This window comes from Xenopus laevis, chromosome 9_10L, assembly GCF_017654675.1.
Source record: "Xenopus laevis strain J_2021 chromosome 9_10L, Xenopus_laevis_v10.1, whole genome shotgun sequence".
Classification (NCBI taxonomy): Eukaryota; Metazoa; Chordata; class Amphibia; order Anura; family Pipidae; genus Xenopus; species Xenopus laevis.
This window is the reverse complement of record NC_054387.1, coordinates 52231705-52251604: the sequence shown is the minus strand read 5'-3', so window position 1 is coordinate 52251604 and position 19900 is coordinate 52231705. Positions and strand designations below refer to the sequence as shown.

General features: G+C 43.4%; 2 protein-coding genes across 4 annotated transcripts; both read left to right on the top strand.

The window, feature by feature from the left end:
- Positions 1 to 247: 247 nt before the first annotated feature.
- Positions 248 to 11486, top strand: tbc1d24.2.L (TBC1 domain family, member 24, gene 2 L homeolog). 3 transcript variants are annotated; one of them, XM_018235469.2, is made up of 7 exons: positions 248 to 404; positions 3564 to 4587; positions 5596 to 5754; positions 6016 to 6079; positions 7426 to 7524; positions 7939 to 8254; positions 10162 to 11486. In XM_018235469.2, exons 2-7 carry the CDS (start codon positions 3566 to 3568, stop codon positions 10305 to 10307), a joined length of 1806 nt encoding a protein of 601 aa, XP_018090958.1. In that variant the 5' UTR covers positions 248 to 404; positions 3564 to 3565; the 3' UTR covers positions 10308 to 11486. The 3 variants fall into 3 exon arrangements, with proteins under 3 accessions (XP_018090958.1, XP_018090957.1, XP_041432145.1); XM_018235468.2 differs by lacking the exon at positions 248 to 404 and adding an exon at positions 745 to 960; XM_041576211.1 differs by lacking the exon at positions 248 to 404 and adding an exon at positions 746 to 964.
- Positions 11487 to 12014: 528 nt separating this feature from the next.
- cfap52.L (cilia and flagella associated protein 52 L homeolog) lies at positions 12015 to 18658 on the top strand. Its single transcript, NM_001095991.1, is given in 14 exon segments — positions 12015 to 12090; positions 14014 to 14213; positions 14357 to 14493; positions 14741 to 14869; positions 15198 to 15297; positions 15636 to 15752; positions 15871 to 15971; positions 16083 to 16253; positions 16417 to 16565; positions 16670 to 16815; positions 16899 to 17050; positions 17347 to 17449; positions 17604 to 17715; positions 17801 to 18658. Coding segments are annotated over 14 exon segments (1854 nt in total). The 5' UTR covers positions 12015 to 12032; the 3' UTR covers positions 17980 to 18658.
- Positions 18659 to 19900: the final 1242 nt, after the last annotated feature.

Below are 19900 nucleotides of genomic sequence, written 5' to 3'. Positions count from 1 at the left end.
ATGGGTGTGTAATGCCCTAAAGTGTGCACATTGATTAATTAATGTGATGCTGTTCCAGTTCGATTCTGTGGGTGTGTATGACACTCCCTTGCACTATATATGTTTGTGAAGGGGAGAAATACTATAAATCAAACAAAGAATCCCCCTGGGGAATGTTTATTGCATGAAGTCACTTACATTTTCCACTTTGCTATCTCCCGAAAGATCTCAACAACAACAAAACAACCCAGAAAGCTTGGTGTTTTGGTTGGTCTGTGCTTGCAGGTTTGGGCTGGACTTGCCCCTCTGTGGGGTTGGAAGGGGCCTGTAGGCAGTTGTTTAAAAGTAGGAGATTCCGGTACAACTGAGGCACAATCAGCTGAGAATCACAAGAGACTCACTGGCACTGGAACGGACTACCTTGGGTAAGTGACTCAAATATATTTCAGCTGCAAATGTCCTATTCTCAGGAACCTTCAATCTAGATGCTATAGAATCATATATAGGATTTGGGATGGGGTATGGAACCATACAGAAATGATTCAGAAGTCAATCAGACAGATAGGAGGAACAATAAAACCAAAATCTTTTTTTGGCACTCATTTAGATTTACTGCATAATCTGCTGTAAATGTTGCAGATTTTTTTGAATCCAATATCAATGGGCACACTAATGAATAGTTTATATAAAATAGTATTTATTGGCGATTTATACAGTTATTATTAAATATAATTATGGCCAATGAAGTACTATAATAAAGCAATTATTTTTCCATTAAATTAATTATTCTTAATTAATTCACTCATAATACATTTACAAGTATCATTATCACTAATTTTCATTTGTCATGTTAAAAACTGATTTTACATCTCTCCCACTATATCATTACTTGCTCTGTTTCACGTAACGGCACTCTCTGGATGGCAAAAAATTGGAGACTATTTTCTCAATATTTGGCGACAATTCTGGCAATAATCTTTAGTAAGTAAGTGTTTGCAGACAGACAGAAGTAAACCTGCTATTGTGATTTTTCACATTATGTCATTATCACTGTCTATCACACCTTAGTAAAAGGATGCCTGCAGCACATGTGATAAGTATTTAAAAATATATGTTTATAGCTAGAGATTTTCCTTATGTGCCATGCTGTGGCTCCTGGTGCCCTTTGGCACTAGAATCCCTTACCCTTTTATCTGTGCCATGAGTCAGAGGCATTACCACCAAAAAAAGCATTATCTGCCTCTAATACATGTAAATAAATGTTTACAGTTTATATTGTTCTGTCTAAGGGAAACAATAGGTGAGCTCCTATCCATATGTATAAATACAAATATACAGAGATTAAATGTTCTGGGCACACAATATGCTATGTCCTAAATGTCCTGTGGGAAACAATAAGGCGGCACCCACACATATGTAAAAATACCAACATACAGTATTTATAAAAGGGCACAGAACATTGTTATGTTGCTTTTTTTTATAAGTTTACATAGATCAGATATTTCGGATATTTGCAAAAATAGAAAGAAAACAGGTTCAGCTCTGCATTTATGGTGCTCTGTTAGATTGCAGATTTGTCAGTGGAACAACAGTGTTTAGTAAACATGGGCCATAATGGAAGAAATGATGAGTGATTATTTTTCCCTAAAAAGTGACTCAGCAATATTTATGCTGTGCATGATGTAGGGACCAAGAAACAAGGGCAAATTTTGACCTCAAAAATTACTATCAACAGAGCCCTCAGGATTGTTGTGGAGTAGGCTGAGCTCATTCAGCTGACCCATAATGCCCTGCTGGTGCCCTTGCCTGGGGTCACTCCAGAACCCCGGAGCTTCATAAACAGAGCCTGAGGTCACAATAAATACAGTAGCTGGTAATTAGCACTAACACAGGGGTGCCCAAACTGTTTGCAACGAGGGCCAGAATGAGGTGAAAATGTGTGGGGGCCGACCATTCAGCCTGACATTCTTTGAACTATTAACATTAAATTACAGGAATCGAGTAATCGTAGCAGTAATATTTGGGCACATTAGTGAAAGCTATACTGCTGCCTGTGTGTTGAAGGTGTTAACAATAAAAACGTACTGGAACGTAGTGACACCATACTTCTTTAGTTTACTGTACTGGCACGTCAGTGCGTCTATTGACACCTTCAGCCCTAAAGAAGTATGCGAAAACAGCATGTCTCTACGTGCCAGTACGTGTCTATTGCTAACACCTTCAGCACACAGGCAGCAGTATAGACCAAGTGGTAGATAATTTCACTAGTGTGCCTTAATATTACTGCTATGGTATTCCTGATCACACTGTGGTGGGGGACCTCATTATTATTAATTTCATGACGGAGGCTGAGGGCCGGTGTAAATTTGAAAAAGGGCCACACTTTGGACATGCCTGCACTAACACATACATAACACATTCTCTGTAAAAGTCACACCATGGGCCCAATAAACAGTAGCCCAACTTGGTTTTTGCTGTACTGCTGCATGTAAGAACATCTACATAAGGTGTCAGTATTCCTTTAAAATGCATGCTGCAGAGTGCCCTGATTTATTTTCTACCAGCCATGGTATATATATATATATATATATATATATATATATATATATATATATATATATATATATATATATATATATGTATATATACAGTTATGGGATCTCTTATTCATACTCCTCGGGACCTGGGTTTTTCTGGATTTTTTCTACTAAAAAACAATTTAAATATTAATTTAATTCAATAGGCTTGTTTTGCCTCAAGTAAGGATTAATTATATCTTAGTTGAGATCAAGTACAAGGTACTGTTTTATTATTACAGAGATAAAGGACATCATTTATAAACATTTGTATAGTTTTATTATAATGAAGTCCATGGGAGATGGCCTTCCTGTAATTCAGATCTTTCTGGATAACATGTTTCCATCTAATGGATCCTATACCTATATATTTATATCTCCATAAAAAACATTGTAAAAGTAAATGGAAGTGGGTATAGCTGTATATAGATATCCCATCATACAAAGCAGTAGGGTAATATGAGATACAGAGGCGAAATACAAAAAATGAAATGTAATATCAACTCAACATTCCCTTGCCCTGTAATCTGGGAAGCATACCAATAAGAACCCCACCCTATGTCTGGAAAACATACCAATCAGAACATTTCTTATCACTATAACCTGGGAGACCTTCCAATCAGAACATTCCCTCACCCTGTAATCTGATACATATACCAATTAGAACATTCACTCTCAATGTAACCTGGGAGGTATAACTACCAATTTAAAACATTTCCTCATGATGTAATCTGGGAGTCCTACCAATCCCAACATTCCCTCTTCTTGTAATCTGTGAAACCCACCTTTAAGAATGCATCCTCTCCTTGTGATCTGGAAGACCAAGAATTTAAAACTTTCCCACCATACAGGAACTTTTTTGACCTTTCCCCATGAGGGAGTCTTTCCTCTCAGACTGCAGGGTGTGGGGACATTTCCAATGTTACAGTATAGTCTGTGCTACATTTTCAGGTCACCTTCTTTCAATGAACATGGAAGTTTATTTGGTGTTATTGTTCTGTTTTACAGCGATGTCCTGTGAACCTCCAGTTCTCATCATTTCAGAAGATGATGTTTGGGAAATTGACTCAACCACGTATGCGGACTGTGGGCACTTTGTGGACTGGGACCAATTCCCCTCCTTCACAGAGGAAAGGAGGAGCCCTTCCCCTCAAGAGCTGCCCCACAGTCACAAAGAGCTCAAGAGAATGGCTAGAGAAGGCCATTGGGCCAAAAGGAAAAACCTGAGAGCTGAGGCCTACAATAACATCATCAAAAACATCGGCTGCCGCTCAGGGACACCAGATGCCAGTGTCTATCATGATGTGTCTGAACGGCTGTTTGGAAGAAGAGGGATACTGGATCACCCCTTGCCAGATTTTTTGGATGGTTGTCTTCCCCCTGCCTATTGCCTCAATGCTCGAGGGGAAACAGCGGTTAAAAAAGTTCTTATATGTATTGGAAACCAGTATCCTGATATCACCTATTCACCCTCCTTGCCTTCCGTGGTGGCCCTTTTGTTGCATTTCAGTGAAGATGAGGCCGAGTGCTTTGAGAGGGCCTGCCGGCTCATCTCGTGTATAGAAAACCACAAGTGTTATGTTGACCAAAGCTTTCTGGCCTATGAGGCGTCATGTATGACCTTTGGGGACCTAGCAAAAAAGTACTGTCAAGCTGGCCACAAGCTTATTACCACCAGCTGTGAGAACTCTTCTGAGATCTTCTCTGACTGGATCATGTGGATCTTTGGAGATCTGCCCTTCGAGTACACCATTCGAATATTTGACATCTTTCTTCTTGAGGGTAATAAGGTTCTGTACCGGGTTGCATTAGCGCTGCTGAAACATTACAGGAGCCATGTGGACCATGAGGTTACAGATGTACGTACAGATATTCAAGACTTTGTAAAAAACATCTCCCACCATTTGTCAGTGCAAAAGCTTTTGGAGAAGGCATTCAGCATTAGGCTTTTCTCACACAAGGAGATTTGGCTTCTGCAGCTGGCCAACAGGAAGGCCCTGTCCCAGAGAGGAATCACTGTAATGCAGCCCAGGTAATCCTTTAACACATATGGTGGACACACTCATTGTAGTCTTGTAGAAAGGCAGCTCTCTTGCTGCGCTTCCAACAGTCATACTAAATCTGTAATCTTGCTATATTAGTCTTCGCAGCCAATTTCCTCCGCATGGTAATAGGGCCTGGACTGCTTGACAGGTGGGGTTTCTACAACAGAACCCTGAAAAACTTGTTAGAGAGGCTTTATAGCACTGATTTTATGTGCCAGATATCTAAACTTCTAAACTTAAATATGTACATATACATGTGTGTATATAAGGGGAAGTTGTAAGTTAATATTATTTCCCCTTGTGGTGTTCACCAGAGGGTGGAACTGTAATAACTTTCAACTTTGGCAAGCGCAGTTGTTTATATGATCATCATACGCCTGTCATAAGATCAGCTGACAGATACCGGTTGGATATTTACAGTTGCAACTAATCCGCATCATCCTCTCTGCCTAGCAATGTCATTAGGCATTGCAGTGGTGCCGTATAACAGAGCAGTGTATTCATGAGCACTTATTAAAACTCACCAAAGCGTGGCAAACCAAAGCCATAATTACCCCCGCTGCCTTCTCTCCATGTAAACACAGTGGCTCAGACCCTTGTAATTAATCCCTGAGAACAACAAGCTGCTTGTAGCTGATGGTGACGTATTACTGCTTCAGAGAATTAACTCTGAGTTTATGGATACATTTTGGGGGCTATTAAATGACACGGGCAGTTTGCCTTGGTCTAGTAACCCATAGCAACCAAGTAGACATTAGCTGTGTAGGGTCTGGTCTCCCTTATAGTTCCATTGTGCACAGTAAGCATTTGAAACAGTTATGTTGGCATGAAGGATCTCTACTATAAATGAAAACTGGTGAGTAAATATTAGTTACCTGAGCTCCACAGCAAATCTGTGCATAGGTCAGAACCCCCCACGTATAAGCTATAAAAGATGTTTAACCTTTAGTAAAAGGCTGGCTACATTGGGAAATGCTGATTTCTTCCTCCTACAGGCAGCCTGCTCACATGGCCATAAACTTGCTTGAGTTTAATTCTGTTATTGTCACGGCCCAGGAGATGAGGGTCATTTGGTCCTGGATCCCAGAAAGGTTCTCTCTGTACCCGCCAGTTCTGCTCTTCTCCACCATGGAGCATGGATACAGCCTTCAGAGGTAACACCAACTCCCTTTTTTATACTATATCTACGTCAGATGGATATGATTCTGACTGGGCTCCTTGAAGTAGTTGTATGCCTGAGACCCCTTAGCTACCTGAATGATTGATCGGACCCCATTCCATCCTTTGGCCAACACTGAACTCCAATACTTAAAAAAATACAATTAGAACCAATAACAAATGGAAGATAGGTACAGCACCTTAGTCCACCAAATTCTTCTCACTTAGACTAACACTAACTTTCTCAATGTTGGCAGGTTTTATACTCACTGCGAAGGCTTCGAGCCCACGGTCCTACTCATCAAGACAACAGGAGAAGAGGTATTGCTATTAATACAGTAACTAAGGTACAGGGAAGGCCCCATCATGCCTTGCACTGAGACAGCTATGATTCAGGTGGGGACAGTGTCGCACTGGGATGCCAGTGGCCCACCAGAAAACCTTAGACCATGGGCCCAGTTGAAAACCTTAGACCTCGGGCCCCCATTCCAAACTTTTATTCCTCCTCTCCTCAGTCAACCTCTTTATTCTCCTAGTCCTAAATATCTACTTACTACACTTTATTCTTCCTTTACTAAGCCTATTTTTTATCATAAAAAATAGAATGATCATGAAATAGGCCAAATTGTTAGAAGCAAGAGGACCCACTGACACCTAGGCCCACCAGGAGTTTTCCTTGTGTCCCAGTGGGCCAGTCCGACACTGGGTTGGGAGGGATAAAGGTCCTTAGTGACCCAGCGTCTAGCACACCCTGATCTGACAATTGTGTTTTCTTCTGCTAATTTTTTCATGGAATATAGCTGAAGCTGAGTTCCATTGAAACAAATTGCCATATATTATTATAACACCAAATGGCAAGTAAATATAAGTTTGCTCTTAGTTCACATTGTACTGATTTCTAGCAGGCTTTAATGCATATACTATGATAAGAGTACAAGGTAATAGCTATAAATGTAGTCATAGCTGAACTGCACCGGACCAATAAACATCAAGGTGTCCATCCTGCATGACCGTGGCAATGCAGTTCACATATGGTGCCACTGGGTCCATTGTAGTACATAATTGTCTTTTGCACGGCTGCAAATTCAAGTGACTGTTGCAGTAGTGGAAAAGTAGGTCACAGCAGGTATCATAGGACACTATGGAGACAGAAGAATAAGGGAAAAAGTAGGACAAGATGGAGACAGTAGAACAAGATGGCGTCAGTAGAACAAGATGGAAATAGTAGAACAAGGTGGAGACAGTAGGAGAATGAACATAGTAGAACAAAGTACAGACAAGAGAATAAAATAAACATTACGACAAGATCAAAACAGTAGGGAAATATGGGGACCCTAGGACAGTGGATACAGTAGACCAAGATATATAGACAATAGGACAAGATGGAAATAGAACAAGATGGAGACAGTAGGAGAGGATGGAGTCCATATAACAAGATAGATACTGGAATAAAGGTAACAGTAGGGCGAGATAGAGACAATAGGGCAAGATGGAGACAATAGGGCAAGATGTAGATAATAGGACAAAAGAGAAACAGTAGGGCAAGATGGAGACAGTAGAACAAGATGGAGACAGTAGAACAAGATGGAGACAGTAGAACAAGATGGAGATGGACAGTAGGACAAGATGATATTAAATGTCTTAGGCAGGTCTGTGGTCTCTTGCAGGTCTGTGGATCCTTTCTCTCTTCGGACTGGAACGAAAGGAGAAAATGTTCTGGACAGGTGGCAACATATTTTGGGACAGGAGAATGTTTCGTATTTAGTGTAAGTTTAGAACTCCTTCCTGACAGTCACCCCAGTTATTTCTATGGGGCCATTATGGCTGGGTGTTTTAATGATTTTATGATTTTTTTGAAATGTCTATGTTGTGGGGACTCTTTGGTATATTGGTTCAGTCCTGGTTCAAGAGTAGAAGTTGTCTAGACAATGATAGAGGTTCCTATTGGGGCTACTACAGATAGGTTTTTATAATGATGCTACTACAGATAGGTCCAGGTATCATTTTGGTTGACTTATTCATAATGCAGGGACACCCAATTTAATCCCAAAACTACTATAAAAGTTCTACAGTATATTCAAGTAGTTTTTCAAATCTGTATCTTTTCTAGTTGGGTATCCAACCTTTAATTTGACTAATGCTCTACCCTTATATTGAGCTTCTCTTGACTCCTCTTGTAGGTGAGACCAGAGATGGAGAGACATGAGTGGGTGGTGGTGAAGAAGCCGGAATTGGTGAAGTCAGCCCCTCCATCACCCTGCTCCCGACCCCGCTCTTACTCTAATGGATCCCGTGTCTCTACATCTCCACTGCGTCCATCAACCCCAACCCTTTCTTCTGCACCCAGCAGCCCATCGCTCTTTCCTAATTACCTGACAGTCCCAGGAGATGGCTCATGTGGACGGCTGTCTCCCTTCCTGTCTGTCAGGCACTTTCAGCTACCAACTAAAACTGCCTCCATGTTTATGTCTGGGAACAACAGTGGTATTATAATTGGTAAGATATGACCAGTAGCTTCTCATTGGAACACTGCTGGCCAATTTTTTGGTGAAGTTTGTATGTTCTCCTCCTGTCTATATGGGTTCCTCCGGGTGCTTTGATTATCCTTCCGCCCTCCAAAAACCATACAGCCACTATTAAACCTCATATGCCTGTGAAGTGTGTGTGTTCCTGATGTATGGAAATTAGATTGTAAGCTCCACTGGAACAATGACTGATTTAATGATTTAATATTCTCTGATAAGAGCAGCTTAAAGGAGAAGGAAAGCTACGGAGGCATTTTATTGCCAATAGATTAGCTGAAATAGTGCAAGCTAGAATGCTATATTTATCATGTAAAATGCTTTACCACACCTTCTAGAGTAAAAAAAACTCTAGAAGCTCTCTGTTTGTTTAGGAAAGCAGCTGCAGTATTAGCTTTATGTGACGTCGCTTCCTGTCTGAGTCTCTCCCTGCTCACTTATAGCTCTAGGCTCAGATTACAGCAGAGAAGGGGGGGGGGGAAGAGGAGCAAACTGAGCATGTTCACTCCGGGGGCAAGGAGGTTTAAGCTGAAGGTAGGAAGTCTGGTACAGAAGCCCATTTGTACAAAATAGAAGGAAGGAAATTTTTTCTTTTGACAGAGGACTCAGAGCAGCACTACTTTTAGGGTTTACTGGTAAATTTAGGTGGACCTTTCTGATAAGACTTACTTAGTTTTAACCTTTCCTTCTCCTTTAATAGGTCACTGCTGTTTAAATGAAGCACAATAAGAATAATAAAATGCAGGGCCAGTAGGCTTTACATATCATTTTCATAAGCATTTAGAATTCCGAGCAACAGTCCTGCTGTTCTTTAATCGGACCCAGCGTCTTTCCGAGAAGCTCCAGGGAGGAGGCTCATAACATAGTCTTGCTCATCATATTTTAACTACAGATCTACTTTCCAAAATACTTTGTTCTGGATACCTCAAGTGTTTATCAGTTTTATATGATTTATCCTGGCAGCAGTGGCTTCCCGGAGGCCTGTCAGTGTGATGACTTGGCCAATGGCCCATAAAGCGCCTGATTTGAAATGTACCAAGCGTGAGTGGCTGCTGGGAAGATGAATATGTATGGAGCTGACCTCACAGGAGATTATGACAGCTGTGTGTATTATAACTACTAACGTTACCCAAAGAAAGCAAGAATAATTCAGGTCTTAAAAAAGGATGGGCACGCACGATCTTAAATACTGCCATACGGCAGGATGTTTTTCATTCGTTTTAATTGGACATTATTGGCAGTTAGTACTCTTTCTTGTATGAAAGAACTCCCTTTTAATACTAATAATACACAGTTTGACCAACGTTTCCCCACAAGATGTCTCCATGTTAGAGGAGGAAGCAGGCCCCCCCCCCTTCCATTTGTTCCAGGAATTTCTTATTACAGGTGCACCGGTGACTGTTGCCCAAAACTAACAGCAAATTAGAATATGTAGCTGGGAATTCAAATTTGCATCATTGGCAAGGGAAACAGAAAAACAGACCTTGAATGGAAACATTTTTGGGAAAGAAAAACACAAGACATCTTAGGTGGCTGAGGTTGCTGGGACTTGCAGTTCTTAGCAACAGGAGAGCTACAACTTTATGCTTTTATATTATTTGGCAACCAGGCCTCAAATTGCACCACTTAGGACCCACTCATGTGCCATTGCCCTGAATGTTGTGCAAGGTGCAAGGTACAGTGCTATTGGTGCAACTCAGCACCTGCCTGCTGTAGGGGGGGGGGTCTACAAATTGCTCTGTCTGCCCCACAAGTGCGCATCTGCGTTTATTGTGTTAAATACAAAGTTTCAGGGGTGTAATACCAGGTTTTTTGGCAAGCTTGGTCCTAGTTTAGCACGGGCCGTAAAACTATAACACTAACTCTGATATCCCCTTTCAGGTGGTGGAGGCGGCCAAGCTCTGAATATCGATGCTAACCTGAATATTGGAAGGACAGAGCACTGTGAGACATTCGACAACCCCCCTCTCTGCGAGGAGAACTTCCACATTCAGCACTTAGAGGTTTGGGGGTGCCAGAATTCCTGATCCAGCTCTCGGAAACAATATGGAGCACAACAGTATCATTCCAACCAGGAATCTCTAGGGCAGTGGTACCCAAACTGTGGGATTGCTCTCCCCCCCCCGGGAAACTGGCTTTGTTGGGGCCGGGGGCCCCGTCTAAAGCCCAGCATTATGGTGAGAGTATGATTTTGGGGTGACCACTAGGGTGCTGCCCAAGATATCCTTGGTATTGTGCTCAAATGGCTGATACAGTGATATAATTTACCTTGTTTAAAACTAAAGAGGGCCCCATGGATCTCACAGAGGGGTATAACCTAAAAAGTCTGGAAACCACTGCCTTTGGGGATATTTGTGTGGATATATATGGGACATATAATCTGCGACCATTTGGACTGTACAGTTTATATTACAGCAGAGCCCAGAGCTGCAGTCATATTCCCCTTTGTATCCTATAGATACACCTCTAAGCCTCCAAAAGGGGCAGAAAGCTAATTTCATGCCCATGTGAGATCTCAATGCATTGCTGAACTAAACTCCCCAGTGCCCCCTGTGGTACAGCATGCTGAGAATTGCAGTTCTGCTGAGAAAACCACCTTTTTCGACCGAATATGTAATTTAACATCATTTATTGCTGTCTTCCCATCATCGCGCAGCCTTCAATATAATTGTAGCACTTTTACCCCTCCCAGCATTATCACAGCACCATTAAAAATGACTGAGCATGAGTTAGCCACACCCATAGATCTAACATTAAAGGCACACCTATACAATGTTGGCTTCATCTTTTATGTATAAAAACTTGCTGTGTGCCAGGGGAAACCGCAGATCATTATTATGAGTCGCACCTGCCAGTGATTATTAGTACTAGAATATGTGCACATGTATGCCTTTTATTACATAATCAATAATAAGCTTCCACGTCAGATAAACAAAGTCCGGCCTTGAGCCAACTCCTCTATGGAGCAAGGTAGGGGGCCTTTAATAAAAAAGCTTGCTGTATCACTGGCTGAGCAGAGAGGGAGAGAGGGTATCAGACAATTGGGTGTGGTTCAACTGGAACCTGCTGTATCACATCTGTAGAATGACTTACTGCGTTACGGTATTCTGAGCTGCTTTAATTAATTTGCTTTTCTATTATTCCTTTGATATTGTTTGGCTTATTAGAGAGTGTTAATGAAGATGAAAAATAAAGTTTAATGAGTGTTTCCTTTTTTTTCATTATAAAAGACAAAACCTCCAACTCTCACAGGCTTGTTTTGGAGGGAAAGGGTTGAGACCTTCAGGGAGCCATGAGGGCTAAGTGATTTGCAGCTTGTAAATTATTTTGTAAGCAGCCAATCACAGTAACTCTGCCCAGAGGCCACACCTCTGATTGCATCCAAGAGGCTGCAGTGGCTGTTAGATCCCAGCAGGGGCAGTGGTTTGCCCACACAGTAATATAAATAAGAGCTGCCACACTGTTTCCCTTGCACAATGTAATTATCAGATTACATGCATATATACTTATATGTAGTAGTACCCCTAAGTCGACAGGTGATCACATACTGATAAATTAATAGAATTATTACAGAAACACATAGCAAAACATGTCGTCAAACATACTGCGCATGAATTTCAGGTTAGCGCATGCGCAGGAAAGGTGAGACTGGCTGGCGGTAGTGCGCAAGCGTATAGTTTTGGTTGCCTGGTTACAGGTAAACAGGGGATAAGTTGAGGGTTGCTGGGCGACGAGAGAAGCAGAGAGCAGTGATGGCTGGACAGGGAGAGGAGAACCGGCTGGAGTTGCAGGGGATCATCGGGTTTAACGGTGAGAAAAGGCGGGGAGGGTGAACTGCGGCGGATGGTGGGTGGGGTGGTCACGGGCCTCACATTTGAGGCTCAAGGGAGACCAACCATTTGCGCTGGCAGCAGGTACCCTCCTGGTAGGAAGCAACTGGCCCCTGGGTATACGATATCCATTCAATAATCATACTGATAGGATCTGCATTAATAATAGCCATTTATATTCTCTAACCTGCTGCATCACTCCATAGAAATCATTACAGCCTGCAGCATGCGTGAGATCGCGATCAGCTGCCCTGCCAGGATAGTGGGAAATCCCTTTCATCCCCTTCTAAAGAACTTGCAGGAAAGGCGTTTGGCCCCCAGCCTCTTAAAAACAAGAGCATATAGTTTGCAAAAAATCCTTGGAGGGTGCTGGGAGTTGGAGCTGAACATGAACTTCAGGGGGCAGATTTATCAAGGGTCGAAGTGAATTAGAGGGAATTCAAAATTCTAAGTAATTTTTTTGAATACTTCGACCATCGAATAGGATACTACGACTTCGACTGCGAATTCGTTTCGAAGTAAAATCGTTCAAATATTCGACCATTCGATAATCGAAGTACTGTCTCTTTAAAAAAAACGTAGACTTCAATACTTCGTCGAAATTAAACCTGCTGAAGTGCAATGTTAGCCTATGGGGACCTTCTAGAGCAGTTTTCTAAGTTTTTTTGAAGTTGAAAAAAATTGTTTGATCGATGGATGAAATACTTCGAATCGTTCGATCGAACAATTTTACTCTGACAGCAAAACGGTCAAATTCTGTGAAAAAAACTTTCGACTTCGATATTCGAAGTCGAAGTAAAGCCATTCGATGGTCGAATTTCGAATTATTCCTTACTTCGAAATTCGACCCTTGATAAATCTGCCCCCAGGTGTTGCAGAGTGGAAATCACTGATTTATGTAATTCCACTCCCCAGATCCTGCCTTTATAACTCCAGTGATTTCATGAGAAACTCACAAGGGGGGGGGGGTTTACTAACATACGGTTTTAATGTTGAACCAGTGCAGTAACCCATAGCAACCAATCAGATCTTTGTTTTCCCAGCCAATAAAACCTAATTACTGGTTGGTTGCTATGGGTAACAATTGGGTAATCAGCAAATCAGCCTTTGTTTTTTTTTTGTGACTTCATTATTTTATTTTAAACGGCAATTTCCTAACTAAGCAACTTCCAAATAGCCATGCATTCCACGTTCTCATTGGGTTTATAGTTATGTGTAAACATCATTGCTGTTGTCTGTCTGTCCCTTTCTGTTATCTGGGACTCAGGAGTTCAGAACCAGCAGTGCAGCGATTATAAACAAACACTGCTTTTAATATGGTTTTGTGTAAGGTTCACATTAAATTGGCACACTACATATAAAGGGACAGTTGTAGAGATATGGGGCAGGTTCCTACAAGCACGGGGGAAGGGGGTCAAGAAGGAGATCCCCAGGTCCCCCGAGGAAGGAGCAACCCTCTGGGCGGGTGAATTATGAGAGGTAATTTGGGGTGTGTGTGACGGAGCTGTTTGGTATATACATGGAGATGAGACTGCTGATAAGAGGGAACGGGGGAGGGGAGACAAGGGTCTCACACACAGGGAGCTGTATGATGGACTTACCAGGAGTGTTAGTTGACACCAGACCGGGAAAGGGAGGTTCTGGGAAGATGATCGGCTCCTGATAAGACAAGGTAGAACCTGAGAAGGAAGAACCTAATTAAGAGGATCAGATGTCTGTACAAACCTGAAAAAGCAAGGCAGGACCGTTGCTGTTTTTTCTGGACAGGAAGTTGAAACAGCCAGTCAGGTACCCCGTACCCCCCAGACTGGCACAGTAAGAGACAATAATGTTGCCCAAGTCCGTTTAATAAACCAAATGTTGTTTTGCGCTTGTCCAAGCAGTTTGGTTCTGTCTCGTTTAGGACATGTTCCGTCTGGCCTGCTCAGTCACCCTGATAGAGAGCATCTGATATACCCCCTGGGGTGCACTATCATCATCGAAAACCTCAACACCCGCAAGCAGCAGTTCCTTCAGGGTCACACCAATAATGTGTCCTGTTTGGCCGTGTCCAGGAGCGGCCGATACCTGGCGTCTGGTCAGGTCACCTACATGGGATTTAAGGTAAGGACCTGTCTTGTCTCATAGGAACGGCTCTACAGTGAGGGCACCCATGAGTAATTATGGGGTCATATACAGTATTAGATTAGCAGGGCTCTCCTCAAATGGGGCCACTTGGTCGCCTAGTCATCCTTCTGTTTCCGCAGGCAGACATTCTCCTCTGGGATTACAGCAGACGCGAGGTCTGTGCCAAACTAACACTGCACAAGGTCAAGGTGGAGGCTTTGGCCTTTTCTCCTAATGACCTGTACCTGGTGTCCCTGGGAGGCCAAGATGATGGAAGGCAAGTAACCCCTAAGTTCCTGAATCCCCGGGCTGGTATCAGCACCATTTCCAGACACATAAGACCCTTCTTACTATATTTCCAGTGATTGTGGATTTCTCTGGACCAACTTGGGGCCAGTGCAATGTATCTATTATTATAAATAATGGATCTTTAGCTTCTTTCATCCCAGGGAAATACTGATATGTTCTTTATTCCCACTTGTACACCTTTTCTTCACTTGCACCCGTTATTTTCCCCCTGGCAGTGTCGTGGTGTGGAACGTGGCAAAGCGAGAAGCCATTTGTGGCAGTCCTGCTTCTTCCCTTAGCTCCGGACATGCCTCCACCGTCATCTTTGCTCACAATAGTGATGAGATCTTCATGACTGGAGGGAAGTAAGTACCTGGGTTTAGCCCACCTTTCAAGATTCTGTTCTTGCAGGAAACTGGGACATTGCAGCACAGCTGGCTATGATTATATCGTCACCTTTATCTACCACAATGGGCACCGCTCTGGCCCCATACAGTGACCCCCCCTTCTTTACAGTGTGCGGATAGACTGGCGAAATAACATCCACTATAATGATGCCCTCAGTCAATTCTTGTCCAGTAGAATATATGCTTGAGAGAACTGGGCTCCTCCTTCATGTAATCCCTTACTGTGTCGATCTATCCCTGTTATTATAGCCCTCTGTGATCACACATATTTATGTTCTCTCACTAGTGGGACACTTCGTGTCTGGGATCTGGATCTGCCCAACAGGAAGATGAGGCCTACTGAGTGCCAGTTGGGCCAGATGAAAAGAGTGGTGACTTGCCTGCAGGTCAGTCATTTAAGAGGAACCATCAGTGTGTAATGTTGGGTCAAGCAAAGTACTGATTTATTTGTACGCTGGTAGGTGTTTTCTGGTAGCCATTTGATTTAGTCTGCTTCCTTCCTTCAAGGAAGAGCAACCCCTCTGGTAGGAGGATTATATATGTTTACAGCACAAGTGGAGATCCTGTATAATGTGTGGGTTGGCAGGGAAAGAAAGAGGCTTTGAATATCCATTTGATGGAATCACGCCAGTGCATAGTGGCACAAGTTTGGTGCAGTAGGAGCCACCAGCAGGTGGCAGTACAGACACAAGGAATTCATGCTTGATACATATCTGTTCCCCAGGTGGCAGAGGATGACAGCTGCTTCTACTGTGGCACCACTACAGGGGACATCCTTAAAATCAACACCAAGAACAAGCTGCTGAACAGTTGTGCTCCGCAGAAGGGCAAGTTCAGCCTGGTGAGTCAGTCACCTACAGTGATGTTGATTGGCCAGGCGCAGCAGGTTAAAGCCCAGGCCAATGAGTAGTTAGAACAGGGAAAGTGAATATCTGCTGACCGTTATTAATCCTTGCCAGGGTGTGACGGCTCTGACCCTGCTAAAGACTGGTGAACTGCTTGTCGGTTCTGGGGATGGAAAGTTGGCTCTCTGCAAAGGTCCAAACTACAAAGCAGCCAAGTAAGTGTTTTCCAATCCAAAACCTGCACCTGGGAAGTAACTATGGGGTAGTTGGGAAGGGGCCACAGTTTAGGGGTGAAAGATTTGATTTATTCTGTATTGCACTTGCAGGACTGTCCAGCTCCAGGGCTCCGTCAATTCAATCTCACTCCGAGGCCAAGGCCACCAGTTTTTCGTGGGCACAGGAGGGGCACAGATATACAGATTTAACTACCCAGAATTCAAAGAGGAGCTCATCACCACTTGTCACAGTGAGGCCATCAATGACATCACCTTTCCCTTGTAAGTCTTCCTGTGCCTGACGCTCTACTTGCTGATCATGCTGGGAAATGACGTCCAGTCATTTCCGAGAAGCCACTAACTGGAAAACTTTATATCTCACATATAGTCTCACATTATATCTCAGTGTATTCATGTTGTGCCTCAACTCACTTTATATCTTCAGTGGCACCTCCGAACTCTTCGCCACCTGCTCCAAGAATGACATTCGAGTCTGGCACACAACTACCCACAAGGAGCTGCTCCGGGTCACCGTGCCAAACATGACTTGCCTCGCCATTGACTTCACAAGAGATGGGAAAAGCATCATATCAGGTGAGATAAACACAACTGGCTGATTAGATGCCCCTACCACATAGGGCTCCTAGCAGCCTGGCAGGGATGTCATTAGAAATCTCACTGTCTGACCATTACCACAGCTTGGAATGATGGCAGGATCCGGGCTTTTATGCCAGAAAGTGGACGGTTGATATACTGTATAGAGAATGCCCACAGCATGGGAGTGACAGCCATTGCTGCAACCAGTGACTGCAAGAGGATAGTGAGTGGAGGAGGAGAGGGGCAGGTGAGTAGCTACAGACTCCCATGCTGGATATGACACCCTAAATGACACCCAGGAGTTACATTAACCTTATTCCTGCCCTGCAGGTTCGGATCTGGGAGATTGGCAAAGAGACTCAGCGACTGGTGCAGTCCATGAAGGAACACAAGTCTTCTGTCACCTGCATCAAGTTAAAAGGAAATAATCGGGAGTGTCTCACAGCCAGCTCTGATGGCACCTGTATTATCTGGGACATTGTGTGGGTATTCATGGAATTATTATAACTTTTGACACTTTACAGCCCAAACTGCAATGCTATATAGTTGTCAGGGTCACTGACCCCGGCAACCATACAGAGCATCGATGAGCTTTCGGTTCTCTTTGTTATTACTTTTCTCTCTGTTCTTTCCCTCTCTTATTCATTTTCCTGCTGTCTAGTTGCTAGGGTAATTAAACCTGAGCAACCAAGCCCAAGCCTGGGTTCTGCAGACTATAAGATTACACCCATGATATCGTTCTGCCATTTCTGCAACTTGTTTTCATTTCATTTCCTAGTCGCTTTACACGAATCCAGATGGTCTTGTCCAACACGCTGTTCCGATGTGTGTGTTATCACCCCGAGGAATTCCAGTTTGTCACCAGCGGCACTGACAGGAAGGTGAGACTGTGCCCCAAATCTTTGCCTTTCTTGGTTGCCAGTCAGTGACCAGGATAATACCGTGCTCCACCAATATTACTGGGTCCTTACACTGGTGCCAGTGATCTGCGATATGTGATTAAGCGGATTTTTTAATCATTATTGTCCCTTGTAGATTGGATACTGGGAAGTGTTTGACGGCTCAGCCATCAGGGAACTGGAAGGGTCCATGTCTGGGGCCATTAATGGGATGGATATATGTGATGAAGGCTCACATTTTGTCACAGGTAACGTATTTAAACTACCAGTCCTCTGTATTAATGGATAAGAACAAAAACAAACTAAACTACCTCTGCTTTCCCTGTGTGACAGGTGGAGACGACAAGCTGGTGAAAGTTTGGGAATACAACGAGGGCGAAGTGACCCACATGGGCATCGGGCACAGCGGAAACATCACTCGGCTGAAAATCTGTCCCATTTCCAAATATATCATTAGTGTAAGCACAGATGGGGCCATACTGCGCTGGGAATACCCCTACAAGCTCAGATAATTCTTGCCCTGTGCAATGCCTCTTTGGGTGGGGGATGGTGTGTGGTTACAAATCTACTCCTCTTTAACACTGACTTTGGCATCTCAGCTTCTACAAGTCGAACTGAGCACAGAAATATGGACTGAACCCCCAGTGCTGAAACAGAGGCTGCTGCAAGGCTATAAATAGCAGCTCTGCAGCAGACACGGAGTGCCCCGTCTCATACTCACCCCATGTTGTTGTGCTGATGCTGTTTTATTTGGGGGAAAAAAGCTGACACTGAATAAACAAGTTGAATGTTGTGGTCAGTTAGAAATAATAAACCACCTCATCCTGTAGCCTGCAGACCCTCAGGACAAAGGAGACATTAGTCTCTGGTGCATTCTGAAGTTTAGTCACTAGATGGCAGCTGTATGCTGTTAAATGAAAGCACATTGTTGTGCCTGGATTTATGTAATAAGGAGACACAAAGTTTGCCCAGATGCAACCAATCAGCAGGTAGCATTTATTAGCAACTATCTTATTGGTTGCTATGGGTGACTGCACCTGGGCAAACTGTGTGCCTTTTATTACAAATTGGGGGGTTATTATATATTTTACACAGAGATGTAACACTAGCCTCCTACCAGAGATGCATTATTTACTGCCCACCCCTGGCTCCTGTTGTACTCTAACAAAATAAACAATTGATTTGCAGATATTCAGTAGCAATATTGTTCTGTTAATCAACTAACAATGTGATGGGTGTAACAATGATTTGAGGCTCGACTGAGCAGAAAGTCAAAATGTGTGTAAATGTAAATGAATTTGTAGTCTGCTTCCCTGCTGCTAATGTTCAGCAATGCAGATCAGCAGAAACTTACAGTTTCACTGATTACAGAATGATGCTCCACTCACAAGTCGTTTCATGAACAAATGTTTTACGGTGGTGAGGGATTCAAATTATTTTTATTGTTGGTCCCAGGGATGTCTACCTTTATCTCTGGTTGTGCAGGTACAGGTGCCCAGTGTTACAGCTGCAATCAGATAAACACAATGATTGACACACCAGCAGGGCACACAAATGGGCAGAACAGATGGGCCTGTGAATACATTTGTACCCAGGGATTGGGGTTGGGATGGGGCAGATATGATTTGAAGCACAGAACTAGACTTTATTACATAATGAGCAGAATGTAAGGACTAGGGCCTGGCCCTGAGGAGCTGCCACTGTACTGAAAGGGGGGGAGTGCTGTGGGTGAGGTGGTGGAATGTGCAAGGCTTGCCCACTATAGATTTGCTTGCCTTCACTGCACCGTCTGTAGCACAATTAGATTCAAATGAAGCTGGCGATGCAAGGACCCTTGATAAATATGTGGCCATCGCTGGCCTGGTCTATGCATGGGGCCAATTGATATCTAATCATAATCAGGATTAGGCTACTGAGGAAGCCAGTTAATCCCATTAGAAATGATAATAGGCCACGGGTTTGACTCTCTTCTGATAAGGCACCTATCTTTTTGGTCCCACCCATAATGCACTCTACCCTGCCTCTATGACATGGCATTTACAATCCATAGACCACATTAATCTCACCCACAAAGCTCCATTCACTAAAATCAGTCTCCCTCCCTCTCTCTAATCTCAGCCATGCTATGGGATTAAATGCCTGGGTTACCTGCCCTCATCCCCAGCCCTGTCTGGTCTGACTCACTAGCACAGTGACTCGTGCAGCCCCTACCCCATCTGCACCCCCCTAAGGGTCTTTCCTTTAATTCCCCTGGACAATTAGCACGGATTTCCTGCTGCTGATGCCTCTCACAATGGAACACAATGGATTAATGACAATAAGTCATTCATTAACAGATGGACAGAGCCCAAGCGTCAGGTCTCAATATCAGTAGTCAAGAGGATTGGTTATAATTAACCTCTTGCTGGCTGTGAGGGCCAATGACGGGACCAA

Coding starts and splice junctions, on each gene's coding strand:
- tbc1d24.2.L (XM_018235468.2), top strand. CDS start 900: ATGGCAAAAAATTGGAGACTATTTTCTCAATATTTGGCGACAATTCTG. Junction 4,588..5,595: donor ATCACTGTAATGCAGCCCAG/GTAATCCTTTAA, acceptor TTCCTCCTACAG/GCAGCCTGCTCACATGGCCA. Junction 8,255..10,161: donor CAACAGTGGTATTATAATTG/GTAAGATATGAC, acceptor ATCCCCTTTCAG/GTGGTGGAGGCGGCCAAGCT.